This window comes from Aquila chrysaetos, chromosome 11, assembly GCF_900496995.4.
Source record: "Aquila chrysaetos chrysaetos chromosome 11, bAquChr1.4, whole genome shotgun sequence".
NCBI classification, from domain to species: Eukaryota; Metazoa; Chordata; class Aves; order Accipitriformes; family Accipitridae; genus Aquila; species Aquila chrysaetos.
Window position 1 is genome coordinate 39,566,478 of NC_044014.1, and position 27,496 is coordinate 39,593,973.

General features: G+C 55.6%; 2 protein-coding genes across 4 annotated transcripts in view; one reads left to right on the forward strand and one right to left on the reverse strand.

The window, feature by feature from the left end:
* The window catches only part of CDH23 (cadherin related 23), a 214,096-nt gene that overhangs the window by 150,389 nt on the left and 36,211 nt on the right, over positions 1–27,496 (forward strand). Inside the window, 20 exon segments of the mRNA XM_030030571.1 lie at positions 2,165–2,237; positions 2,509–2,625; positions 3,225–3,337; positions 5,428–5,511; positions 5,513–5,536; positions 6,760–6,949; positions 7,856–8,001; positions 8,312–8,531; positions 9,180–9,332; positions 10,372–10,485; positions 11,707–11,855; positions 20,954–21,014; positions 21,371–21,519; positions 22,464–22,599; positions 22,797–23,185; positions 23,262–23,363; positions 24,326–24,328; positions 25,430–25,579; positions 26,417–26,545; positions 26,667–26,795. Of these exon segments, the coding sequence (XP_029886431.1) occupies positions 2,165–2,237; positions 2,509–2,625; positions 3,225–3,337; positions 5,428–5,511; positions 5,513–5,536; positions 6,760–6,949; positions 7,856–8,001; positions 8,312–8,531; positions 9,180–9,332; positions 10,372–10,485; positions 11,707–11,855; positions 20,954–21,014; positions 21,371–21,519; positions 22,464–22,599; positions 22,797–23,185; positions 23,262–23,363; positions 24,326–24,328; positions 25,430–25,579; positions 26,417–26,545; positions 26,667–26,795 (2,631 nt within the window).
* On the reverse strand, positions 12,956–26,992 carry C11H10orf105 (chromosome 11 C10orf105 homolog). Of its 3 annotated transcripts, none has more exons than XM_041127328.1 (2): positions 26,940–26,992; positions 12,956–14,556 (listed from the first exon to the last, which is right to left on the reverse strand). In XM_041127328.1, exon 2 carries the CDS (start codon positions 14,549–14,551, stop codon positions 14,135–14,137), a length of 417 nt encoding a protein of 138 aa, XP_040983262.1. In that variant the 5' UTR covers positions 14,552–14,556; positions 26,940–26,992; the 3' UTR covers positions 12,956–14,134. The 3 variants fall into 3 exon arrangements, with proteins under 3 accessions (XP_040983262.1, XP_029886440.1, XP_029886439.1); XM_030030580.1 differs by lacking the exon at positions 26,940–26,992 and adding an exon at positions 18,361–18,415; XM_030030579.2 differs by lacking the exon at positions 26,940–26,992 and adding an exon at positions 16,086–16,314.

Genomic DNA, 27,496 nt, shown 5'->3' on the forward strand with positions numbered 1-27,496 from the left:
ACTTCAGTGGGTCATCTCCTCTGGGTTGAGTCTGTCCACTGGTGGGTTTTAAGTAGCTGTCACTTTTCCCACTCTGAACCAAAGGGCTTTTCTCTCAAGTGGAAAAAAAGCAGAAAATAGGAAGAAAATGAGGAGGAAGTGTTTCACAACGGCACTTGAGGAACAAGATACGTGAAAAAGCAGAACGAGAGTGAGTGTGGAGGGAGGTAATTTTTTTTCATCCTTTGGTTGTTGGTTTTTAATAAAGAAGTCAAACTCGCCTTGTAGATTTCCCATTAGGGGACAATACGCTTTTGTAGAGGGAGCCGCCGAATCAGAACTAATAGCACGCGCCATGCCAGGATCCGGGGAAATATCACCGCTAATAAGTTTCTGCCTCGCTCCCTGCCGCTGACGCCCTGTTCGGGGCGATGAGCCAGCGACTTATAGCATGCGTATGTCTGGAGGAAAGGGGGTTGTGTGCTTAGCATGAACATCTGTGATTCTCAGCATCCCTGAAGATGATATGATGGCTATCCAAGGGTGAGGGAGGAAGGCTGAGGGTCAGGGGAACGTGGGAAGCTGGTTTTAGGTGGTTAGCTGGATGGGTTCTCCCGTGGGAGTGGAGGAAGCTTGCCGGGTCCCATCTGGCATCGCTGCGGGTGCTGCAGGAGGCACGCGGGAAGGTTTCCAGAGGGGAGCTTTGGAATTCAGGTTGCTCGAGTGGGAAATGTCCTTCTCAAGTAGAAAAGCCATGTACCGTGCTGCAGGCAGGTCATGCCAGCTCCGGCCAGATGGAGACCCGGCCAGGAGCGAGTCCCTGCCTCCCCGGGAGCCGGCTTGCCGGGCCGTGGCGGTGCTGAGCACGGCCTGATGACCTCGGGACCGCTAACGAAACGGCACGGCGTCTGCTCTGGCTTGCGTCCACCCAGCCCGGACCACGGCACAGCTCACCCGGGTCCGGCTGCAGGTGGCACACGGATGCGTGTTCAGAATCTCCCTTTGCTTTGCCTTTAACCTGCCCGGACCTCCTGGGTTTGCCCTGGGGCGATGACCCCAACCCGACTGTGCGAGGAGGAGGAGGGATGGTGAGGACAGCACCCCGGGCAGCCGGCAATTTGCTCATTACCCTCGGAGGAGGCACAGTGAAAGCTGAGTGATGCAAAGGCTGATTAAAGACCACCTGCTTCCGGCAACGAGAGCAGAGGATGGCAATTTAATTGCAGTACGATGGGCATCGTTGGCACGTGAAATTGCCTCAAATATCAAGTTTGGTGGCAGCAGGAGAAGCTGAGCCTGCAGGTCCACCAGCAGCCTCCAGGTAGAAAATGTCTCCAGAGCAGCCCCAGGGAAGCGGCAAAGTCCATAACGATGTTTTAATGTCCTGGCGGCTCCATCCTTCCCTCCGTAGGCGGTTCGGTTTGGTTCATTTAAGGCAGATTCTTAACATTGTTTATACAGCATTTAAAGCCTCCCTGGGGGAGCTTTAAACTGGTCCGAAATCTGTTTTGAGGAATGTTTCGACCAATTGCTCCTGCCTGGTTTCACCAGGCCAGCCGTAGTCGCTGGCAGAGACAGGCTTGGTGGGAGCACATTGGGATGCAAACCAGCTTGCCCCCCTGAAAATGCTGTAGCTGCTTTCTGCAAACACCCACGGCGTTCCTCCACTTCAACAGAGGCAGCAAAAGCTCAGCAGCTCCCCTGGCCAGTCCAGTCTGCGCGGTGGCCTCGTGGCCGGGGTGACCCAGAGCACTAAGCCACTCGTGTGCTGCTCCAAGAGGGAGGAACAGGTCTGTGCGTGATGCTGCCGGGCTTCGCGCAGTGTCTGAGTCTTCCCGGGAGCTTGCGGTGGAGGGAGGAGCAGTTCAGAGGATGCTGGGCTGCAAACGCCAGCGGTTCCTCAGACCTATTGCGTATTGCCCAGGATGCTGGATAATGAGCTAGTCGTTATTGTCCCCGCTGTATGGCTTAGCAAAGTCACTGACAATCGACTTGCCTTAGCCTCAGCTGCCTCTGCAGTGAAACCGTGTACTCAGACCTCCGGTGCCTTACCCCTAAGGTCTTTATCCCCATGCTGATGCCTTGAGCTGGTCACATCTTGAGATGCAGTTGGCCAGGAGCATCCCCGTACCAGGCTTTCGCAGCTATTTCACCATTTTGCCTCTTGACCTTCTCTTTGCTTCAGGATGAAAATGACAACCCGCCTACATTCAGCAAGCCCTCCTACATTATAACCGTCATGGAGGACATTATGGCAGGTACGGAGCACGCCCCTGCTCTTTCTCCAGGCTAGCCAGAACTGGGTAGGTGATGGGTTTTGGGGGGAGGCAAAAGCCAGAGACCTGGCAGAGTTCTATAGCCGTGGGGTCTGGGGGTTTGGCCCCACTGTGCATGCAGGCGAGGGGACCCCTTGGCCAGGTGACCTCTTTGAGGTGGGTGCAGGAGCGGTGTGGCGGGACGGGGCAGCTGAGGTGACCCCCTCCAGGCTGCAAATGCCTTGTCCCAGCCCTCGATTCTGCTTCTCCCAAGGAGCCACAGTGCTGTTTCTCAATGCCACGGACATGGACCGGTCCAGGGAGTACGGGCAAGAGTCGATCATCTATTCCCTGGAGGGCTCCTCACATTTTCGGATCAACGCTCGCTCAGGTGAGCCTCCATACGCTCTCTCCCTCTTTTCCTTTCCGTTCCCTCTCCTGAATTTCCCCTGGTTTTCTTCCCCATCATTTTTCCTCTTTCACCCTCACTCCTTCCCCCGCCCTTCCCTCCTCTCCCCTGAGCAGCCTGCTTAGGAGAAACGCGATTTAAGGAATTCACCAGATTTCAGCCACCAGCACTTGCTCGGTCACCATGAGAGCTTTGGCAGAGGCATCGGTGAAAGCTCAGCTCCTGGTGGGACTGACACCTAAGAAAAGGCTTTGGCTGCAAGGGCTTACATTAGCTAAGGAGATGCTGCCCGCCTTCCCTTGCTGGTATCTTTTTTGGTTCGTTACGGGCAGGAACGAGCATAAGGGATTGCAGGCAGTCATTACACAGGCTCCCGTGGGAAGACACAACATGAAGTTTGCAGGAGCTTGCTGACAAGCTGACCCTTCCAGGGTCCATCTATTTGAAACAATCAGAAGGAAGGGCCCATTTGTGGAGGATCCTGTCTCTGATTTTGAGACAGGATTTGTGTCCCCTTTTTTCACCAGTGCCCCTATTCACCATACAACACCTCTAATCCCTCTCATCTCCTGTGGCTGCAGGAGAAATCACGACAACATCTTTGCTGGACCGGGAGGCCAAATCTGAATACATCCTCATTGTCCGGGCAGTGGATGGAGGCGTGGGCCACCACCAGAAGACGGGCATCGCTATGGTGAGTGTGTGAAGGAGCGATTCCCATCTCCTCGAGCCACCAGTACCCGCCTGGGGCCGGCATTGGGGAGGACTGCTCGGGCACTGATGCTTCAGTTCCTCGTGCTAGCAGTGTTTAATTTCAGCTGTGTGAATGGATAAAGAGCACATAGTGGTGTCTGCCCTCTGAGCTGCCCCCACTGCTGCTCGCAGCCCTTGCAGAATGACTGTCCGGGCTCTGTAGACCTTGAAATCGGGTTCCCTTTCCTCGCAAACCATTCACCCAGGAGCTACTTGACCTTCCAGAGCTTTATGTGTCTAGCTCCCCGTGCAAGGGAGGTAATGGGTACCTATTCCACCCACAGCACGGCTCCCTTTGTTCATGTCTCTTGAGAAAGTTCTTAGTTGGAGAGCCTGCAGGCGCACTTAGTTGTTCCTGATGACTACTATTCACATACTGCCTGGATCAAGGGTTTCCAACTGGTTTGTGATGCCTGGGCTCCTCAGAACGTTCTGGTGGAAGTGCAAGCCATTGTACCACAGATGGAAGCCTACTGCTTTGCCTTGCCCTTCGCAGATGTCAGGGAGACCCGTTGTTTGCAAAGGGTTTGTAGAAGTCTTTGGAAATACCACGAGGTGAAAAGCCAAGGATCCATCTCTCACTGCTCACGGCACCATGTTGGTTTGAACATTTAATGACATTTGGGTGCTCTTGCTCCTGGGACGCTCAGGTTGGGTTGCAGACGAGAAGCCCCATGCAACAGAGGGCGATGCAGAAAAATATTGTGGTTGTGCTGAAGAGATTCCTAAAATAATTGTCACTGCTACTGAGGGCCATTGAGAAGTGTGTGATCCAGGTAGCGGACTAGAAGCTCCCTATGGAGCCTCCCAGAGGCACATGACAGCCTTGGCCGGGCAACGGCATGGCCTGTCAGATGCTCGGTTCCCCTTTGGGGCTCCAGATGAGATGTTGTACTCCTAATAGCTTTATTGAAAGGCAAAACAAGGTTTTTGCAACACAGATTGTAATTAGGAAAAAAAAAAAATGCATCATGGTTCCTAAAAAGTTAAAGAATATTAAAAGTCGGTGAGAAGTGGGTGGCCGATTAGGTTTGTCTGCTGTCATTAGCAAAGATAGAAACCCGGGACTCAAAGCTCTTCCCTATAATCTTTTTTGATCTGGGAATAAGGGTTCATACAGGGGCTTTGCAAGGTCCCCAGGTGATGGACAAGCACCTGGGGTGTTCAGAGCAGAGGTGGGACACCAACGTTCCCCAGGGACCACCACGGTGCCTTGGCTTCTGCCCGGGGGCACATCCCCAGGGACTGTGGTGTCCAGATTTGCCTCTTCTACCACGGGGTGGCACCAGCAGCTCAGCCTGGTGCGGCCACAGGACCCCATCACTTGGGAGCAGAGAAGACCCCGGGAGAAGCTCCACCGAGAGACCCTGTGTGGGGGTGGCAGTCACCGAGGGCTCCCTCCTGCCCTTCTGCCCCCCTCCCCTTGAACTGCAGCTCTTCCCTCAGGCACCTTTATAGACTCACAGGCTGGATTGAAACGGGCGATCTGGGGAGGTGAGAGACTCACAGACAACAGGATGCATCCCACAGGCTATCTACTGTCACTTAGATGCCGTTTCTCACGCTGAAAATGCAGATAGGTAACACTTCAGGGCACCATCCTCTCCCATGCTCTCTTGTCTTTGCACCTCCCACCCCCTGTTACCGAATTTCCCCTCCCCCGATTTCTCATTCCTTTTTTTTTTTTTTTTTCTTTTTACCAGTCACTCAATTTTTTCCTTTCCTGCCATGCTCCTACTGAGCCCTCACCCCCACCACCATGACCGATTTGCGTCCCCTCCCCACAGTGAAGTAGCTGCTTGAAAACACACCTCGTGCCCCTGCGGTTGTTTTAACTGCAAGGTAATAAGTACATGTGAGCCAAACCAAGATCAGATATGCGAAGGAGCCTTGGCTGTGAAGATGCAGGAGGTTGTTTTTCTGCTGGTTTTCCCTCCGGAGGGGGAACATGCGTTGGATACCTGGTGCTGCCGTACACCCAGAGGGAGCCGATACCGCCCGATGCAGCGTTGCTTGCTTGCTCTCTTGCAGGTGAACATCACGCTGCTGGATATCAATGACAACTATCCCACATGGAAGGATGAGCCATACTTCATTAACCTGGTGGAAATGACCCCCCCCCAACTCGGACGTCACCACGGTACGTGCGAGGGAAGGCGGCTGTTGCACTAAAAGCCTCTTTCTTTCACCCGACGAGGTTGTCACCTGTTTGGCTGGAGCAGGGAATCACCTCCAAACCGGTGTCACTCCCAGTCAAGCACCATCTTGCAGAAGTCCATTTAAAAGGTTACTCCTGAGCCTCCTCGCTGCTGCCCATCCCATGTGTTTTTCCTTTCTGCTGGGATATTTTTTTTTTCTTCCCAAATTGTGTGGGTTTTGGCCAAATTCTCCTTTTCTTAGCCTCGCCTGCGACCTCCTTCAAGGACCTCTCTGAAAGACATTGATTTACAGCCTTTCAAGTCCCTCTGGTGAAATAAAAGAGAAGGAGAGAGGGAGGCTTGTACTCCATCACGCCGGGAGAAAAATGACGGGCACGAAATGGAAAATAAATGAGGGAAAAGTGAAGAGAATCCACAAAATCATATAAGGAGGAAGGCTGCAAAAGAAAAGGAGTTGGGGGGGGGGGGGGGGGGGTAGAAAGGTCTGGCAGTGCAGCCCGAACCAGAGCACGGCGGTTTTCTCTCTTCCGTGCGGCACCAGCTCCACTGCTCGGCCCCTGCTTGAAGTCATCTTGCCTTTGACATCCCAATTAGTTGCTGGGAAAATAATTATTGTGTCACTGATACGATGTAAATTCAGCTGCGGGACAAGCAGTGGGGGTCGGGGAAGTTATGAGTGTAATGAAGTTGGGGTTTTTTTAATGTAAATGTCCCCTGTAATTAAAAATGTCACAGGGAGAACAATAAAGCACAAAATGTCTGGCATGGAAGAGAACTCCACCGGTGAATTATTTCCAGTGTTTCCGATGTGGCAGCACAAGTTCCTCCGCATGCCTCTTTGTCCCTCTTTTATTTTTCTGAAGGGCGCTTGTTTTCTAGCTGGTTTTATTTAAAAGGAGAAAAGCCTGTTTGATTGCTGCGTGCTCGTGTCTCTCTTGCCATGCCATTACCTCCTGGGCTTGCAGGCCAATTTCGGTGAGATTTAACACCGCAGTAGAGGTCTCAAGGGTACAAAATCCCTGCAAGTTATCATGAAAATATACAGCTGTGTGGAGGAAGGAGAACTTCTTGCTGCCGCTGGTATGGGGAAGCCTGTCATGGGAGCTCAGCCTCGTTATTAGACACTGGCGAATCTACATGGGGATGCACGGTGGGACTTAATTCCCATCACTCTGCTTTAACTTTGGCTGTTTCTCCACGGCAGGTGGTGGCCATCGACCCAGACCTGGGGGAGAACGGCACGGTGGTGTACAGCATCCGACCCCCCAACAAGTTCTACAGCCTCAACAGCACCACGGGCAAGATCCGCACCACCGGCGTCCTGCTGGACCGCGAGAACCCCAACGCCCAGGAGGCCCAGCTCATGCGGAGGATCGTGGTGTCCGTCACCGACTGTAAGCCCCGCTTTGGTCCCACTCCTCTTTGCCACGGTGGTTTGTCTCGCTCCACCGTAGCTAGAAATCGCTGGGGCTCAGGTCGTGCGAGTGTCACCCTCCACTTTCCCTCCCTGATGGTTTTCATGTGTTGAGTTGAACTTTTCTCAGCCTGATTTTTTCCCTTATGATGAAGTTTCTGGGCTTTTCCTGTTCTGAGCATAAGTTGCGAAGATGTTTCTGAGGTTAAAAAATGAGAGTAGGTTAAAACCTGCTGCTAAAACAAACCAGAAACCTTCAAAGTGCGAGCGCAGTCATTTCTGTAGCAGCCCTGATGATGAGCCTGGGAGGCAGAAACTCCCCCTCTTCTCAGTCTGGCTCCATCAGTATCTAGGAAAGTCAATTGAGCAGGTGCAGGGAAAAGAGCTGATCAAGTGGTGAAATGTATTTTTCTCTGGAAATAGTACCTTAGGGAAACTCTTTTAGGAAAAAAGATAGAGATATGAAGATCATTTTCTATTATCCAGCCTCTTTCCTAGAGCCAGGAGGCAGACACAACCTTACCTCTACCCCTTTCTATTTTTGCGTCGCCTCTGCACTGTGCTAAAGCCATCGTCCCAGCCGTCCTGCCAGAAAGACAGAGATAAGCACAGACTGGTGTTGCTCTTGTTTTTTTAGCTGCGTGCACAGGTAGCCATCGGTCTGCCTTGCACGCCTGCTGCCAGGGAGAGCGTTCCCCTGCCAGGGGACTGTGCCGTTAGTCCGACGGGCTGCAGTGCAAGGGGTAACACGGACAGGTTAATGCCTCGAGGAGGCAGCCCCATCCTGCACTACTGTCTGCATAGGGGGTGAGGGCTCCTTTTTAGGGGAAAGGAGTGGAAACAGCTCGAGGCATTAACCTTGAAACCCCGTTCCTGGCTTCTGCAGGCGGAAGGCCACCCCTGCGAGCTACCAGCAGCGCCACGGTTTTCGTCAACCTGCTGGACCTGAACGACAACGACCCCACTTTCCAAAACCTGCCCTTCACTGCTGAGACCGCCGAGGGCCTTCCCGCAGGCTCCTCTGTCTTCCAGGTGAGCGTGTCCCGTCGCCGCCGTGCCCCACGCTGGGAGCTGCTGCTGTCGCTGCCATCGCTTCTGCAAAGCAGGCTAGCGATACGTCCTCTCCATCCTCCAGCAACGCAACCGGGGGGATGCAGAAGGGGTTGTGGCAACCCACCCCGTGCGCTCGCTCCCGGCAGCGGGGATGCTCCGAGGCCCCTTTGTTTCAGTCCAGCATCCCTGGGGGCAAAGAAATGCTTGGGGTTTATGTACTGTGATTTTCATTGTCAGGAGATGATGGGGCTCCCCCATGCTCACCCCTTCCCTCTGCTCTCCCCACCAGGTAGTGGCCATCGACCTGGACGAGGGTCCAAACGGGCAGGTGACATACCGCATGCAGGTGGGGATGCCCCGCATGGATTTCCTCATCAACAGCACCAGCGGCCTCGTCACCTCCACCACCGTGCTGGACAGGGAGAGGATCGCCGAGTACTACCTGCGGGTGGTAGCCAGCGATGCCGGCGTGCCCTCCAAGAGCTCCACCAGCACCCTGACTGTCAAAGGTGGGTGCACCGGGACCCCTTCCAACCCCTGTCTGGCCGCAGAGTACCCTCCGGTCCCAAAAAGATGGGTGACAAGGACACCTCCCCAGGGGGGAGATGTGGTTTATACAGGAGACATACTGAGACCCTTATTATGTAGCGTGTCTTTAATTTGATGCATTTCTACTTACTGGCTTTACGTGAGCCTAGAGCTGAGGATAAGCATCACCTGGAAATAAACTGACCCTGGATTCTCCTCAGGCCTGGGTTTAGAAAAGGAAGTTTCTGGTCCCGCAACCCCAGAGCCCTCTGCCATATGCCGGCAAGTACTGAGCTAATATTTAAGCCCCAGATTTTCCTCTGAATGGGGATAGAAATGAGTCTGTGATTAAAGTTAGTGTTTGCACCAGTTATGTAGGGTATCTTTGCACATGGGGTGTGAGCTGTATGTATCAGAGGCAACCAAATACAGCCTGCAGCCGTGTGGACTGGTCCTTACGGCCGGTCTGCAGACATCCCCACCACACAGACGGCAGGGAGCAGAGGCAGAGCATTCCCTGGGATGCTCAGAGCAGCAGGCAAGTGGTTTTGGGAGCCTGGTGGACATCAGCCTGGCATCTGCAGGAGGGGCAGCCCTGGGGGGGCACTCAGCTCTGCTCCCCTTTTCAGTTCTGGACGTGAACGATGAGAACCCCACCTTCTTCCCAGCCGTCTACAACGTGTCGCTGCCCGAAAACGTGGCCCGGGATTTCAAAGTGGTCCGGCTCAACTGTACGGATGCCGACATCGGGCTGAACGCTGAGCTCAGCTACTTCATCACTGGTATGAACCCCTTGCAAAACGCTGCAAAGGGGAGTGAGCTTTGCTTGTGAAAAGGAGCCAGGCAGCCCCCAGACCTTGGCCAGGGTGTTCTGCACATCAGCACTGCCTTTTCCAGCCCCTCCAAAGCTTGTACGGTATCGCCCTCTGCCGAACAGCCCCGCTTGGCTCCCTGCTTTGCTGATCGCTCCGCCGCTATTCCTTGTCCTGCTCGGGGTGAACCCTTGCCCCCGAGCATCCCTTGCCATCTCACACCACCGGGATGCATCCAGGAAAAACAGGAGGATGGGCTTAACACCGCTGGGGTGGTATTCGCTTAACGCGCATCGAAGGCTGGAAGCCTTTCTGGAGTTTTAGGGCATCTCGTAGGCCGGCGTGCAGGTGGGTTTGGGTGGGCAAGGAGCAGGCGGGCAGCGATGCCACCTGGGCAGTGCCTGGCTCGAACCGCAGCCGCAGCACCTGCAGCGGGAGGGAGGCCGGGGAACCCCCTGGCCGCGCTTTGACTTGCAAACTGCACATGCGGCGTTTAGCCCTCAGGAAGAGGGCAAAAATAGAAGCGTCACCGGAGAGTCATTTTTCTCACAACAGCACCCTCACGTTTCATGTCACGGCCCCTCTGGCCTCCCCCGCAAGAGAAAAGGTGTGTGTTGTCCCACAGGTACCACGGGCCACACGCAAAGTTACCCCAGTTTTCTTCCGAAGCGTTCAGGAAATGATTTGGCATTTCTATGATTCAGCTTTTCCTACAATCATCGCTCCTTTCCTGTGCTGTGAGGCAGGCACGGCATTTGGTGTGGCAGAGAGAAGGCGCCCTGCCCGCTTTTGCTGCAGAGAAGCTTTGCCTAGGATGAGATACGAGCTTGCCCAACACTTGCCTTGCTCCAGACCGTATAAAATGCGGCCCCTTCAGCAGGGCAGGCTGAGCACTTGCGATTTCCACGGCCGGGCTGACCCCGTGCCCAGGCTGCAGCATCCCCTGCAGCGTGGGCTCTGCTCTCTGCATCCGGACAACGGGTGACACGGTCCTTGTCCTTTGCTGCAGGTGGGAACCAGGATGGCAAATTCAGCGTCGGCTTCAGGGATGGGGTGGTCAGGACAGTCGTGAGTCTGGACAGGGAGACCGTGGCATCGTACACACTGATCCTGGAGGCCATCGGTAAGGATTTCCCACCGTTCCCGTGGGACCGCTGCCACGCAGCCACGCGGGGTGGCCGTGCATGTGCTGAGCTGCCTTGCAGGCACGGCAGAGAGACAGCAACCTTTGAGGCTCTCTATAAACCAGAGCCTGTGTTTGGCGTTAGCATTTCACAACCCACGTGCATTAATATGTCCCGGTTCTAGCGTGACTTTTGCAGACAGTAAATTTACCCCTTGGGCTCACCCAGCCCCGGGGATTTCCCTTTCCACCGGGGAAGGCAAGGCCCCCATTGCTGCGAGGCTGCATGCTGTTCGGGGCAGACCTCCACCCAAAAATGCCAGTGCCACAGCATCAGTCCCCTAATGCCATGCCAGCCCTTGGCTCAGTGGCTGCTGATTAATCCAGAGCCACCTGGCACGGACAGAGGGCCCGCGTGCCAAACCCGTCTTGGCCGCCATCCCCAGAGCTTTATAATGATGTGCCTGTTTGCAGAAGACTTGAACATCCCTTTTGAAAGGAAAATTAAGTGGCCTGGTCAGAAATCTCGGGGCACGGCATTGCAGGTGCCACGGGGTCTGCAGCGGGGACGCGGCACCGGCTGGGCATGCAGAACCGGATCCCAAGTGGTAAAGGGTCCGTTCTGCCCTTCCGATGGGTGTCAGACTGCCTATGTTTTCCCAGTCACCAGATCCCAGCTGGGTGGGTTTAGTGCTCACTTGTATCGGGCACATTGGAAAAACCAAACCCAACCTATGCTCCCCATTGCCTCATCCTTCGTGACAAAACCAAGAGCCGTGCTGCGGTGTCTTTATCTACTGAACATCAACCGGTCCCGATGTTCTTTGGCTGTGAGCTGAGCTTGGTCTACAGAAAACTTATCAGACCCCAGCCCGTCTTCATCTCCCTGATCCCTGACCTCCAGCAGTCCCTTCCAGCATACATCACCCTCTTTGTCTATGGAGTTGCAAACCCTCTTTAAGGACCGGTTGCGTTTCCAGCCTTACTGGGCAGTGCCTCCATGGCAGAGCTTAGGGGTGGTTTGGCTTTTCCTTTTTCTTTCAGGATAGGCAGAAAAAAAGCTCATGGTTCAGTGTGGGATTTGGAAGCTTCAGAAAAGACGGAGGATTTTAGTTTGGAAATTTTGGTCCTGTTATTTTCAGCAGCCGAAGGCTGAGCACCACCTCTGCAAGGAGGAGATGGAGGTGACCGAACCTCCCCTCGCCTTTCTCTCCCATACAGACAACGGCCCCACTGGGAACCGGCGCACTGGGACTGCCACTGTGTATGTGACCGTCCTGGACGTCAATGACAACCGACCCATCTTTCTTCAGAGCAGCTATGAAGTCAGCGTCCCCGAGGACATCCCAGCCGCCAGCAGCATAGTGCAGGCACGTGGCTCTCTTCCACTGGGCCCCCTGGGTGGGTGAAGCGGGTTCCCTGCTCTCCGTGCCCTGGCACCGCAGCTGTGAGCTGCAAGAAGCCCAGGGCAGAGATTTTCTCTCCCCATCATCAGTCTGTTCCCCCAGGCCAGTGCAAGATGTCTTCTTGCTTGTACGCTCCCCTGCTCCTTTGCTAACCCAGACTGTGAGCACCGGGGAGAAGACAGGGAAACACAAGGGAAAAATAGGAAATTCACCCCATTTCTGCAGGGGCTGAGAGGAGAAAACTGAAGCCCTGTGTTGGCGAGGCCCCTTTGCCTGGCTGCATCCCCGCTTTCTCCCTCCTCCCAGCAGAGAAGGGGCTGAGAGCGGAGGTCTCAAAGGGGAGGGAGAAAAGTCCGTGCAAAGAGATGCTCTGAGAGGGGGGAAAAAACGGAGGGAGAAAAGCGTTTGGACTTCGCTTTCATTTTTGTTCCTCTTTGAAGGAGCGGTGGGCAGAGCTGAATGGCTCAGTGAGCGCTGAATGAATGCGGGCATTCACTAAGCCTCCGAGGGCTTCCAGCATCCCTTCAAACCCAGGGCTCTTCTGGAGCGGGCACCAAAGGCTCTTTGCAGAGGGCCCTGGGAAGGCTTCTCCTGCCTTGAATACCTCTCCCGGCACGGGGAAAGGGGCAGCTTTGTCCCTGGCTCTCGCGGGCAGGGTGAGTCACCGGGAGAGAAGAAAGGAGCCTTTCGCCTCTTGCAACAAAGGTTTGCTGGGAGTCACGCTCGGGGTGGCTGGTCCCCAAACGCGGGCCCTGCGGCTCCGCGTCACCTGCTGCACCGCGGCACGGCGTACGTGATGCCCGTTGCGCCGTGCCTGTCTCTGGGGTCAGGCATCTGCCTGCGATCCCCGCGCCCGGGGTGGAGGTGGGCAGGGGAGCGGTGCAGGCGGAGAGACGCTCTGCCGTGGGACTCCTAAAACTGAGCCGGTTTTGCAAATCGAAAGACTGTTGAACGGAGGAAACCCGAGTCTGACATCGAAGTCTCTTTTCTTAGAGCGTGCTTCCCAAAAGAGGGGGATGCCCTTGGAAGTCTGTGGCAAAGGAGAGGCACTATTTGGGGGACGTTTGTTTTCCACAGAACAAAATCAGAGGGAAATGGAAATGGGCAATCACCTGGGCTAGTTTAATTTACACCTTTAAAAGTGAACCGTTTGTACTGAAGGTCTCCCCCTTCAAATACATCCCCACATCCCTATGGCAACAAGAGAATTTTTGAAGATTTCCCATCCCCTTCTCCGAAAGCCAGGCAGCCCAGGGCCGGAGGAGAGCGGGAATGTCCCAGGCAGCCCAGGGAGGTCCTGACGCTGAGCTGCACCCCGCGAGGCTCAGAAACTGTGCGAAACCCAGAGAGACAGGCTTTGGTGCTTGCCACGGGACCTCACCGGGTATGGAGACTTCACCCAAAGGGGTGAACCTGACGGCTCAACTTAGGATGAGCTGCAGACCTGGAAGAACTAAACCAGTTCTTTTTCCCACTGATTTCTTCAAGCACGTCAGATTACCTGCTGGCCGTTGTACCCTTTCCCAGCAGAAACGAGCAGCTCAGCCTTGCGCGGTGGCTTTCCAAGCTGGCAGCTGCTGCGAGCTTCAAAAGGCCTCTTTAATGCATTTACAGGCATGTTTACCTGCTCCCGCTGCTCATTTATTGAAGCAGGTTTCCAGCAGGCAGCTGTAGCGTACATCCTTCCAAGCATCAACTGCAGCAACCCATGGCTCGTTGCATGGGGAGAGGGGAGACGGGGACCGGGCAGCGCATAGCGGGGCACGAGCCTTCCTCCACCTGCTCAGGAGCACGTCTCGGGGGCAATCTCAGCTGAGGATTGCTTTTTGTGGAGCACGTTTGCCCCGGGATGTCTCTCTTCAAGGCGATATTTGTTAGGCGGCCAGGTTGCTCTGCTCTCGCCCAGGCTGTTTGTACAGGTGCCTCGCAACTTGCACAATGTTTTCCAAAAGAAATTAAGTGGCAATATTTTTTTTTGACTGCCCGGTGATAGCTGCGTGTGGGTGTAGTTTGGATGCCTCCACCTTTCCTGCCAGGAAACAGTAACCTGGAAAGCATTCTGGAACATGAAATAGCAAAATCTCCTGTTGCCTTGCAGAGCCATTGCCTGGAAATGAGCTGCTCAACGGGGCTCTGCCGGGATGCCCAGGATACCAGGGGCTGCTTGAGGAGGGAACTGAGCCGGAACCAAAAGCTTGGGAAAGAATAGCAATGCGGGGTGATTTAGTTCCTGCAGAGCAGGATCACATTTTGGTGGACTCCATGATGTCCCAGTCCTGGCTGGCGGGGGAGCTTCTGGGGCAGGCGAGCTGGCTCTGGGACACTGGCCGACTCCTCCTGAAGGTGTTGAAGGACCGGCGCAGGGAGCCCAGCCGCTTCCAGAGCCTCAGCTGGGGCTCGCTGGCATCCGCCGGGTGATGGGGCATGCACTCGTGGGGCCCAAAGCGGGACTGGTCCAGCGCCGCTGGCTTGCAGAGGGTGACAAAGATGACAAAGGTCGCCAGGAGGAGGAAGATGCAGACGAGCGCGACGATGACAGGCAGCGGCTCTGCCATCCTGGGGGATGCGGGACTGGGTGGGACCAGCTCAGTGGTTGAAACCAGAAGCCCAAGGAGAGGTGGGGTGGGAGAGGTCCTGTTGCCAGCGTCCTCTGCGCTCATCTTCCCTGCAGTGCACAACATGACACAAATAAGTGACACGGGGTGATTACCACCTAGAAGCTGGACACCACCTAGACAGCCACCCTCTGTCCAACCTGATGGATTTTTGACTCGCCTTGATGTCCAAAATCCTCCTGGCCGTGTTTTCTGTGACCCAGGGCGTTAGGAGTCTGTCTGCTTTGCCAGCAGGCAAAGCACAGAGGTGGGATTTATACCTGCAAAGTACTCCCCTGAACTGAAGTGCAAAACCATCTGGCAAAGAAATCTAGCACAGGTACTACTACATATACATGGTATCATGGCCCCGGTGACGACACCTGTAGAGAACATGCACACATGTTGCATGAAGCTTTTCTGGAAGCGATAAATAACTGTGTACTAGACAAGGTGCAAAATCCTCCCCCCAAGCTGCTGTGATTTGATTCTTCTCTGTTCCCCAGAAATGTGGGTTTGTTGAATTGACTGCCATTTGGGCTTTTTGGATTATTCCCTCTCCCCCAAAGAAAATGGATAGTTGGTTGAACCTCTGCCCAGATAAGTCCCCGTCAAGCTGCAGTATTGCACTAGCATTGCCTTTTTTTTTTTTTGCAGGGGTGAGGTGTAACGCCCTCAGTCTGCCTGTGCTGAAAATCCTCTTGTGTTAGGTGTTTCGCTGACCTGGTTTCAGGTTCAGACACGTCGCAGGTTTCTCAGCCAGTTCTGCAAACAGTGACGCAAACCAGCTTCCCAAAGCCTCACCAGTAAGATCTCTTACCGAACACTTGATGGCGACTGTCCTCTCCTTTCCCCACTGGGCAAGATCCCCCCCAACTCGCATCCCCAGAGCAGTTTGCACCCATCGTTTTGCTCCCGTGCACCCTCCTGCACCCATTCCCACCCCTGGACTGGCTGTGCCAGAGGCCAGCACCTCCCCAGCTCAGAGATGAGGGCTGGGGAAATATTGCCGTGCCAACCCTCTGCAATGCGACAGCTTGGCTTGGCCCTTCATGCTCTAGCCTGTATGCTGGAGGTAAAGTTTTATTACGCTGACTTTCCTACAGAGACGTGGGAGTTAGAAGAGTGATGGAGGGATGTTAGGCTGATCCGTGGCCGGGCAGTCTCCTGGCAAGTATGGATTTGGATTGACCCAGTTTAAAATTAAAAGTTTAGGAGGGGACAGGCAGTGGCTGCGGGGACTGCCAGCGTCGCTGGGTCTGCACTTGCAGCCGCCATCTCGAAGCCACGCAGGTTTGTGTAGGCAGCAGCCAGCCGTTCACCGGTAAAGCATTCAAAAAAGGGGAGAGGAGACATCAGCGAAATGTCTTTAATCACTAATTGGAAACTCTGAAACGCCCCGGCGGAGATGAGCCTGGTGGAAAGCAAGATGCTGCATCAGAAAAGATAAGCATCACTCACCGTCCAAATTACGCAAGAGGAAACAACCTTAAGCAAACACTATGAGAGCTGCAAGGCCGAGCGCTCAGAGGTTAAGGAGTCCTTGAATTCGGGTTGTCTGTGCCCTAGCCGTACCCTCTGTGTGCGGGCTCACACTTACGTAGGTGAGCTCCCAGCTTTGGTGTGCCAGGACCCTGCCTCATCCCGGATCGCTCGTGCAGGATCTGTGCTCCTCCCCTTGCAGGCGATGAGCTGAGATACGGAGGGACTAAGGTCAGAGGTTTCCACTACAGTTGGGTGCTGGGTTTGAGCCTCTTTGGAGATGTGATTTATTTCTGGAATACTTTGCATCGCCTGGGCTTGAGCCTTCAAAGCTGCGATGCTGGCAGCCTCGGGGCAAGGTCTGTATCGGCCTGGTCAGAGCTCGTAGGCTTTGGGGAGATGTGGCTGCTTCTATGGGCCAGAGCCAGCTCTGCGCTTAGAAAATGGGAAACGCAAAAATAAATGGGTTGGCATCTGAGAACACCTTAGCTCGGGTGAATCCCCATGTGTATTGCAAGCAGGCTCAGGGGCCAAGGCTCTCTTCTGCTCCTCTAGAGTGCTGTTTCCACTTCCCTTCACCCCAAAAGCATTTCTTCGTCTGGCAGCCTCTCCTTGCCTGGTTCAGCCCCTTCCCCTCCAGCTTTGGGAGCAGAGCAGCCCCTGACAGCCTCAGCCATCCCAAAGACCTCCCTGCTCCGTGGGCAGGCTGCTCCTGTGCGCTGCCCGGGCATGAAAACCAGCAGGCAGGGCTGCTGCTTACCGCTCACACCACAGGCAGCCTGAATCAAGGTTACCACGGCTACCTTAATTCTGGCATTTACTGACCGCACGTGGTTTGGCTTGGTGACCTTATATTGTTCGTTAAGAGCGAGCCGGGAGGCATGGGCAATTTCTTTAGGTAGTTTTTTGCTCCGTTGGTGGTGGCTGTAGGGTTTTTCTTTTAAATCCAGCTGACAGTGTCCCTTAGAAACACATTGGGAGGGATCACACTGATGTTTTCCCAGGCTTTTCCAGCCGTGCACTCTTCTCCCCTCGCTTCTCATCCATCCTCTCCTCACACCCAGCTCGGCTGGCAGAGCTGCAGATTCAGGGAAGGTCCGGGCTGCCCCTCACCTGATCTCTTAAGCCCTTCCAGAAATGGAGCTGCTAAAAACCTGGGAAATCTTTGTAGGGTACACATAAGCAATGACTTTTCTTTAGGGCCAATAAGTTTTCAACGTATTAACATACTCACAGGGGATTTCCCCCTCACCTCCTGCCTAAGACAGGGTTACAGTGGTTTCAGCAGAATTTCAGCAAAAAGTCACCAGGATTGGAGTCCTATCAGCAGAAAGGTCAGGGTGTGATAACAGCAGCGCTCCCCACGCCCTGGCCACAGCACGCGTGGGGACGAGGTCTTCCCTCCCGCGGGGTGGGAGCTCGGTGCCTTTCCTGCAGCACGGTAATGGACCGGTCACCCGCAGCGTTTTGTAGCCACTGGCCAAGCTGCTGCCTGCATCCCTGTTTGTAGCATCGCCCCTTCCCAGCATCGCTGTCCCACCCAAGCCCCACATTATTAACCCAGGTGGATTAATAAGAGGCTTGCCCAGCCTGGCAAACCCCCCCAGAAAGGTCATCCTTGCCTGATCAGCTCTAACAGGAGACGTCCCCGTGAGTGCTCAGGACCCAGCACGGGGCACGAGGCAGACGAGGATCAAAGGGAAAGAAGAGAAATTGCAAAAAGCAAAATGCTCCCAAGGAAGGTGGAGAGGAAGGAGAAATGATTCTTGTGCGCGAGCAGCAGAGAGCATTATTCTGCCCAGCGCCGGGCGCTGCCTGCCTGGCCCAGCCCAGCTGCTGAATTTGGCAGGAGTTTTCCCATATGCTCTCCCTCGCTTTTCTCAAACTCCTGCAAAGAAAAGGCTGTTTTCAGGCACTACTGTGCCTGTAATACAGCTCAGATGAAAAGCAGCTCTCTTTCCCCTCCCCGTCTCGCTTAGCGACGCTTTTCTGGACCTCCCCAGCTTTTCCCAATGCACTAAATCTTTCTACTTGCTTGCAGGAGGAGGTAACGCGGGAGGGTATCAAACACGCAGCTTAACAACCCGGACAGTTGGGTAGCGAAAGCAAAGGGCTGTAAGTGATACCGTACCCCATCACTGTCGCTGTTAAGCAGCAGCCCTGCATCTGCAAGACTTTTCCCCCGTCTCCCATCACCGGGACAGACAAAGCAACGCAACGGGGAAGGCAGGAGGGATGCCTGACTTCAAACCCACCCCAAACTTCGCATCTCCCCTCCCCACCCCGTTTGCAGCCCTTTCCCCAGCAGCACGTCCCTGGCCTGCCTCGCTCGCCCCTCGGGATTAGCCCGAATGGCCTTTTGTGAGTTTGCCACGGGGATTTGGGCTCCCTACCTCTCACCGACCAGCCGAGTTCGGGCTTTGCCTCCCGCACGCCTGCCTTGCCGCCTCTCCCACCGCACTCTGCGGGCTGCCAGCCCCCTCGTCCCTTTTGGAGGGCAAGGGAGGGTGGGAGAGAGGGGGCAGCCGGCCTTGAGGACAGCCCGAGAATGCAAAACCAAGGGGCCCCCCGAGCCCCTTCCCGGGCTTTGCCACCGCGGCGGTGTCCCGGGGCTGTGCCCCGCTGGGACGAGGGGTCGAGCCCCCCGGGGCCGTGTTTTCCCAGGCTTTGCCCCTGCAGGAAAGCTGAATGGTACAGTCGTGGGCTGAGCCCCCCGCACCAGGGAGGGGGCAGCGGGCTGCCCTCCGTACGCCTGCTCCCCCTTTGCCCGGCGACTCTGCGCCAAGCCGCTTGCTTTTTTTCCCCATCCTTTTATTCCCCTCCTCCTTTTCTGACCCCTTTTCTGTAGCTGGGGGTGTTTGAAAGGTGGCCTGCAAAAAGCTGGCTCTGCCTGCAGCCCGCTCTTTCTGTAGCAGGGGGATAAAGCAGGCTGGAGGCACCCGGCGCTCGGCTGCACAAGGTGCCTTGCACCTGCAGCAGAAAGAGCTTTTCTCCCACCGCTTGCGCTCAAGTTAAATTGTTTTGCCAAGTTTGGGACGGTCTGTCAAAGTACCGCGTCTCCTCTGGGACCTCAGTGAGTCAAAGCAGTGGCAGCGGAGCTTTTTCCAGGCTGCAGGCTGGCAGGAGCAGCTGTTGGTTTAATGCAAACTACTTTTTTTTTTTAATAAAAACCGAATACCTGGGCTGACCCATTTCACCTGGTTTATGTGCCAGAGCTGCCTGCAGCAAATGCTTGGGGTGAGCTGGGAAAAGGATGGCTAAAGGGGTGTTTGCAAGGTGCAGTTTGCTCATCACTTTGAAAACCTTCCTGTTTGCTCACCTTGAAATGCATTTTCCCGGGCACAGCAGGGCAGCGGATGGCACAAAAAGCTGCAAAGATTTGTCTCCCGTCCTTTAGGCTTCCTTCCCACAGCTGCTGCCCCAGCACGGTGTTTCGGCTGATGCGACAGCTCTTCCCAGGACGGAGCCGGTGCCATGCCAAGGCAGCCCGTCTGCCTGGGCATCGCTCGCCTGCTGGTGCGGTGCCCATCCATCATGGAGAGGAGACGGACCAGCTCCTGCCCAGAAATGGTCTCGGGGAGCCGCGAGGGTGGAAGAGCCGGTGTGGGAGGGAGAGCTTTCTGCTGTGAAAGGAAGGTGCTGGGTCCGTGGTGAAACACGGAGCAAGGCACAGGGTTGTGTCTGGCCATAAGCGAGATGTGAACTGGTCTGGGATGGAGGAAAACAGTGTGCATGGCACAGATAGTTTGCAAGTGCAGGGGTCAGCATTTTCTAAGGTTTCTGGTGATGCAGGCTGATTTGGTGGAAGGGAACAAGAGCAGTTCAAGGCAGTTCAAAACTGCATTTCAGAAGAGCATCCCTGACTCCTGCAAGCGTTCTGTGGGGCTGTGGGTGAAAGCCAGCCCAGGGCTTTAAAGCTGAGCCCCTATAAATGGCCTCGCTGTTCCCGCTGCACGTGCATCCTTTGCAGCAACCCCTCCTCTTTTCAGTGCACGTCTGGGCGCAAACCCCCACCTGCCTGGAAAAAGGAAACTGCGGGGTAATATTTGTAGGGAGAAGATGCGGCAGAAGATGCCATGCCAGGGGGAAGCAGGCGGAGAATAAAGGCTAAGGCATTCTCCACGTCCTCGCCCTGGTAATTCGCAAGCAGCCACCGCTGCGGTCGTGGTTTGGATGCTTTGCGGGAAGTGATTTCTGCGGAGGGGAGATGCGGTGGCTCAGTGCCAGCTGGGGAGGAATCCCTGGCTCTGCTGTCCCTCGCCGGGTCCCGCTTCCCAGCTGCCGGGGCCGGTGGGCTGCTGGCTGGGGTTTGTGGGGAAAGCACTGCAGTATTGTTCAGCGACACCAGAGGGGACCCGTGACTTGGGTTTCCCGGCGTGGACGGCTTATTTGGTACATGCATGGACTGTGCAGTGCATCACAGCTAAGAGGTGCTCCCACCCACAGCTCGGGCTCTTGCGAGGATTCAGACCAGTGTCGAGACCACCAGCGTGCTCTGGGCTGGTCACATTCGTATTTCTTTTGGTAATTTTTACATATGCGGCTGCTTGGGTGACTTGCCCTGATGCCGTGGGCTGCGTGCCCACCGGGCACGGGAGCAGCTCTCCCTGCCCAGCTCAAGCCAGCTCTGCGGGCAGGGAGGCTCCGTCCCCGGCGGCATCTCCAGCGGGGCAAGCACTGACGTCCAGGGCAGGACCGATGGAGGCACCTCCGCCAGCACGCTGACCCGTGGGTTTCATGGCATGGTCCTCAGGCTCAGCTCTCATCCTAAGCCCATCCAACAGCTAACCTGGCAGCCGAGGGCCCCCGAGCCCACTGTCCCCTCTGTCCGGTGACGAGGGGAGGGTAACTTATTTTGCTTTGCAGTTTGTAAGCTCCCTGGCTCAGGTTGAGGAGCGGGATGTCCAGCCTCGGGAAAGTGGGAGGATTTGTCACGGTCTGGAAATCTCTGCCCTTCAACTTCGCTGCTTTTCTTTTCTCATGAAGGTGAAAGCCACAGATGCAGACGAAGGTGTTAACGGGAGAGTGTGGTACAGGATTGTCAAGGGTAAGTCCAGCTGCCCCTTTATGCATTTTGCACCAGGCTCTGGCCAGCCACCCGCACAGCCTCGGGTGGTTGCGCTCTCCATCCTTTTGCACCTTGCAGCCCACAGAAACATTTCCCCCACCCCTGAGCACAGCGTTAGGGTTAATTGCTGGTGGATGATTTGTCATGGATGGATGCCGAGATGCCGTAGCTCCTGGCTTGACCGGGGCCAAACCCTGATGTAGCTGGAGGTGATGGGGCTTGGGTTTTGCTCAATATTCTTCCTCCAAGATAGGCCCGCGGGGAGGGCTCGGCGTGTCACCAGGACGGATGCAGCGGCAGTGGGCAGCATCCATCTCGCTTTTCCCTCCTGCCAGGAAACGAGCACAACAACTTCCGCATCAATCCCAGCACCGGGCTGGTGATGCGGGGCGTGCGGCACCTCGACAGGGAGCAAAACTCCTCTCACGTCCTGGAGGTGGAGGCCTACAACACGGAGCAGGGACCCATGAGGAGCTCCGTGCGGGTAAGGACCTCGGGGCTGCCAAGGGATGAGCAGCAGGCCTGGGAGGTGGAGGAGTTCAGGCGAAATATTCGGGATGCTTCATCAGAGGGAAGTCATTTCCAGCCCTTGCAGGCGTGCGGGAAGTTTGAGAGATCTGGCATGGAAATGCTGATGAAAAGTCTCCCGGGGCCGCTCGTGGGTGGAGAAGAGGTTGTTGGGGGGGGGGGTTGTTGGTTTTTTTCTTTTTTCCTGTGACATTTCGGTGTGAGGAGGCTGCTAAGTGGTGCGGCAGTCGCTGTCAGAGGGAGTCCCGCTCGGCCGGTGAGATGCGGTTCAGCCTCCGGGAGGAAGAGCTGAGCCTCAGCCTGTTAGAAACCGTGTCTCCTGGCCAGGCATCTATGTAAATTAAGCCAGGACCCAGTGGCAATAATCTTTAGCAGTGACACACCAGCTTCCCACGGTTCCCACGAACCCAGCCCTCTGCTCGCATCTATTTTTAGACCCACTGGTGGGGTGGGCTCTGGCTGAGCGCGACATGCCCGCACCACCAGCAGCAAGCAGAAAACCAGGAGGAGAAAGGATGTTCCCTGGGGAAACGGCAGCTCAACCCGCTGAACTTTGAGCAAAATTTCCCACCAAGTCGTCAGCGTTTCTATGTTACGGGGTCTGCAACTGCAAAGTTTTGAGCAGGGGATCCCAAAGCACAGAGAAATTAATACACAGACTGTACCTCCCTCTGGCCAGGGAAGGACTGAGTCACTCTGACCACGGGGCTTGTTTAAATCTATGATGTTAAACTGTGCATGTTCACTCTCCATCACGTGGTGTTTGTAGTAGAGATAACATTTCTCCTGTGCAGCAGATGAGTGCCGTGAAGGATATATTTCCCCTTACAAGTGTAAGCAGCTGGCAAGGGTTCACTAGCCTGTCCAGCTCACCTGTCGTTGCTCGGGGGGTTTTCGCAGGTGATCGTCTACGTGGAAGACGTCAACGATGAGGTGCCGGTGTTCACCCAACGGCAGTACAACCGCCTGGGGCTGCGGGAGACGGCAGGGATAGGGACTTCGGTGGCGGTGGTCCGGGCCACCGACCGAGACACAGGTAGGAAGGTGAGGGTGAGAAACACCCAGCTTCTGGGGGGAAGTGGTAAAATCAGCCGTTGCACGGACCCTGGCTTGGCTGGGTTGAAATCCCCACGTGGGATGGGTTCTGCTCCGAGGTCGGGGTCGGCATCGGTGGTGCCTGCCTCTTCGGGATGCTCCGTCCAACCGGCGCCGTGGTTCCTGCTCCTGCCCCAGGGAACGGCGGTCTGGTGAACTACAAAATCCTGTCGGGTGCCGAAGGGAAGTTTGAGATCGATGAGAGCACAGGCCTCATCACGACGATCGAGTACCTGGACTACGAGACCAAAACCAGCTACCTGATGAACGTCTCTGCCACGGACCAGGCACCCCCCAACAACCAGGGCTTCTGCAGCGTGTACGTCAGCCTGCTGAACGAGCTGGATGAGGCCGTGCAGTTCTCCAACACCAGCTACGAGGCCGTGATCATGGAGAACATCCCCCTGGGCTCTGAGGTGCTCCGGGTCCAGGCCCGCTCCATCGACAACCTCAACCAGATCACCTACAAGTTTGACCCCAACACCAACGCGCAGGCGCTCTCCCTCTTCAAAATCAACGGGATCACTGTAAGTAGCCACAGTGTGGTCCCTCCTGGCTTGCTTGGCCACCAACACCAACATGGCTGTTGTTCATCCTTGGCAGGGTGTGATCACGGTCAAAGGCCAGGTGGATCGAGAGAAAGGGGATTTCTACACCTTGACGGTGGTGGCCGATGATGGAGGACCAAAGATTGACTCCACAGTGGTGAGTAGCTTCTACCCACTTCCCCACCAACCTCTGTGCTGGCAGAGCTGACCTCAGGTCACCTCCCTCTTCCTCTGGCGTGGGACAGCGTGTCCTAATTGTCCTCTCTGCTCTGGCCACCGGGGTCTGGAAACCCTGATTTGGGGGAAACCCTGCATTTGCATAAGCACGGACCGGTGCCTTTTAGCTTCTGCGTGTCATAGGGTGGGATTTCTCAGAACGAAATTAAAAAAAAAACAAACCACCCCAAACTGTAGAGTTTGCAGGTTGCTTACCAAGCTGAAAGTTTTGAGGGAGGTAAATTTGGGGGCCTTGAAATACTTCACAGTGGTTTATGTTTAAGAGGGTTATATTTGGCAGTTTCAAAGGCAGCCGAGCAGCAGGGTGATTTGCATTTCTCTGCTGGGGCAGGAGGCACGGCGGGTGCAGGGTGAGCCTGGTCCCCATGCCGTGGGCAGGGGCAGCTCGGCTGGCACAACCCAAATTCTGCTGGTTTGGCCCAGCTGGAGGAGCAGGGACCCGGGGGGGGGGGGGGGGGGGGGGGGTGAAACCGGAGGCTGGCCTGCAGGGACGGGCAGCACTCTGCGTTTCGAGCGCTCTCGTGTCTTGGTGCATCTGTTGCCTCTAAAAAGGATGCTGGATGGCAAAGGCAGTGAGGCTGCAAGCGCTGCCTGTCCCCACCCATGGGTGCTGGCGGCTGTGCTCTCCGCAGGCTGCCGTGCTCTTCTCTGAGCCTCTCCCAGAGCGAGGGGCAAATCCGCCAAGCTTATCTAGAAAAAACAAAGGGATACACCAACAGACGAGCCTCCAAATCACCGCAGGGGGGTACCCGCAGCCCCTGACACTGCTACGCTGGGACGCAAGGCTAGCCCACTGCCCATTGCATCTGCCCGCACCTCCTCATCCCCCACTAACTCTTGGTTCTTTGTTTTCTCTGTTTCCCCTCTGCTTTCCTCCAACAGAAGGTAAGCGTGTCCGTCATGCTGGCATCATCTTGGGGGCCAGGATCCATCCCAAACTCTGCATTGAGCTGCAGGGAGGGACCAGGGCAGAGGTCTCCAGCCCCCGTCCCACCAGCACCACCGGCCTCTGTGACACCCCCCCGGGACATGGTGCGGCACCCGTGAGCCACCCTGCTGCTGGCGAGCAGAAATCCCAACGCCCTGATCTGGCACTTGGGACAGCAGCTGCCGGATCCATCGCAGCGGCTGAATGGGCTCTCCCCGCTCCTGGCTCTCTGTTTTTAATTCAGCGGCAACAATAACCGAATCGTCCCGAGGCACACAACTCGCTCCCCGGCTTCCTCCGGGATGTTGTCGCATTCAGCCTGGCCGCACCTGGGGGCTCAGGGCACCCATAAATAGAGCCCCGGGAACAGAAAGTCTCTTCCTCTCTCATTTCTGTGTCACATTGCAGCTCTTTGATTACAAACGCAATGAGAGCATTTCCTCTGGCTAATTGTGGCCGAAGTAGCCTGGTCCCCGGTCGCCTGCGGTGGAGTGCCCCTCCGAGCATCTCCTGCCCGGTCTCTCACTCGCCCATGTGCCTTTTCCCAGGAGGGAGCTCATGCCTTCTCTGTGCCCACCTTGCCCTGGTTTAGTTAAATACACACAGCGCTCTCTTCTTTGTGCCCGTTTAACTTTAAAGCAAACCCTGCCCAACCTCTGGTGCTGTGAGCACAGATGAAATCGCTGCTCGTGAAAAGCTTAGCAGGAAAGGGTCAGCCTGCAGCAGCGTGAGTTGCTCCATCCCCAGCTATTTGGAGGATAAAAAACCATAGGGTGCTCCATAGAAAAATCCACCACCGGAGAGCTGTAGCACCCTGGCACTCTCTCTCCAGCCTCTAAGCATCCCTCCTCCTCCTCCTCCTCTGCAGACAGGGAGGTAGCTTCAGTTCCTGGGCTCAAATACCTGCACCCATTCCCACATGGCATGGACAACACTCACGCTTTTGGCACCTCGGAAGGGTGCAGCGGGTCAAGAGTTTGCAGGGGATGTCAGCGCGGCTGTTGATGCCGGGTGGGCAGGGAGCCGGCTCCTGCCTGAGTCCCGTGTCATGCCCACAGGTGACCATCACGGTCCTGGACGAGAACGACAACAGCCCCCAGTTTGACATCACCTCCGACTCGTCCGTGAGCGTGGCAGAGGACAGCACCGTCGGCAAGCGGGTGGCTGTGGTCCTGGCCCGCGATCCCGACGCTGGCAGCAACGGGCAGGTAGGGAAGCCGGCGCAGCAGGTTCGGGGTTGCCCGTAAGGCTGTGGTAGCGTTTCACTGACACAGAAATGCCTCCATCAGCATCTTCCCGACCCCTTCCCCTGCTCTGCATCCCTGCGAAAGCAAAGGCTGGTCGTTGACGCCGGCGGTGCTGGGGATGTTTGTGCAGCGGGTACCAGCGTTCCCCGGTCAAGGCGTGCCTGCAGGAGAGGAAAACACTCGTCCTTGGGCTGTCTGGGGCAAAGAGCTCTGCGGGACATGTGTCAAAATGAACCCGGCAATCTGAAAACCAGCTGTGGCCTCTCCCACCACGGGGAACGGCAGCGAAGCCCTTGGCAGGCTGAGCAGGAAGCTCTCTGCCGCTTGCTATTTTCTTTACCACGCAGAGAGGCGTTAATGAGGTCCCGTCTGCTCTCGCTGCGGTTTCTGTCTGAGATGTCACAGGCCGAGTCCTGCTCCTGCTGGCAGGGCTGGAAATCGGGGGGACTCTGCTCTGACACCCTCAGAGTCAGGTCTGGGATTTTGGGGTCCGTACGTGAGCCACCGTCTTGCTTTGGTGTCTGAAAGGGACCTGCCACGTGCTCCATGCCACCCTTAATACCAAAACATTGCTAGCACCGTAGGAGGGCTGTGGATGAGACCGGGGTTGACCCATGGTTGGGGTGGCTGCAATTAGCCAGGACATCTGTGAGGCTCAACATCCGTGGACCTTTTAAAACGCTCAGAGCCTTCCTGAGACAACGCTGGGTTTATTATTGTAGGGTCTCCTCTCTCTCCTTCCTCCTCACAGCCTCCTATTGCCTGCCCTATTTTTTTATTTCCCGGTGACATTTCCAGGTGACTTTCTCGCTGACATTGGGGAACATTGGCCGGGCGTTCGAGATCCGTACCACCAACAACACCTATGGCGAGGTGTTTGTGGCACGGCCGCTGGACCGGGAGCTGCTGGATCACTACACCTTACGGGTAAGCACCAAACCGCCCCGCTTACCTCCTTGGGCTTCTTCTGGTTTGAGCATCGAGGCTATTTTCCTGGGGCTGTGAGCTTAAAAAGAGCATTTGTTTGAAAATCCATCCCCAACTGCAGATCCAAGCCTCGGATGGCGGCGTGCCCCCCCGGAGGAAGGAGCACACTCTGCGAGTGAACATCCTCGACGTCAATGACAACCCCCCCATCATCGACAGCCCCTTCGGCTACAACGTGAGCGTGAGCGAGGTAAGCACGCAGCCCCGCTCCTCTCCTTCCATCCTCCCAAGGTGAGGTCTTGCCACAAGGCAGGTGGGGACAACTCCGTCGGTGGCCCCTTGCAAACCTCACCTTGGGTCATTTAAGGGTTGCTGGCCCCTTGCAAGCCCTCACCTCTAATGGCCTCCTCGTTTTGGGCTAAGAGAGAGCTCTGCAGGCAACTTAAGCCCATGAGGCTGCAGGGACCAGGAGGAAGGAGAAGTGGCTACACGCCCATGGAAATGCCACCGAAATGACACAAGAGGCGGCGCGGTGCAGAATAGGAATTGCTTTCAGGAAGCAGCTCGGCAAGAGCTAGATAATTAAGCAATAAAACACAATCAGGCGTGAGAAAAGACAACTTATTTCCTGACAGTTTAATTCCTGGACCAGGGGGGGTTCTCAATTTGATGATGAAAAATGAAATACGAGTAATAGCCAGTGACACTTAGCTGTGAGGAAGTGGTGCTCATGATTAATAGCTTTGCATTAAAGTTATTGCCCTGTTAGGATTTTCTTATCTATTTAATACATGTTCAGAGCTGGTTGAAGAACAGAATTTCTGTTTTGATTTCCCCCGTAATGGGACTATCCAAAAATAATTAGCCGAGCTCTGAGTCCATTACACAGCCTTCACCTTTGCACACACACTGGTTTTTACACTCTCCCAGGCTGTGCCAGCCTAGATAGGA

What these genes read in the sequence shown, in the direction of transcription:
- C11H10orf105 (XM_030030579.2), bottom strand. Translation starts at nt 16,128, where the DNA reads ATGAGGCAGGGTCCTGGCACACCAAAGCTGGGAGCTCACCTAC. An exon ending in AAAGCTGGGAGCTCACCTAC is followed by an intron (nt 14,557 to 16,085) that starts GTAAGTGTGAGC and finishes TGTGCACTGCAG; the next exon opens with GGAAGATGAGCGCAGAGGAC.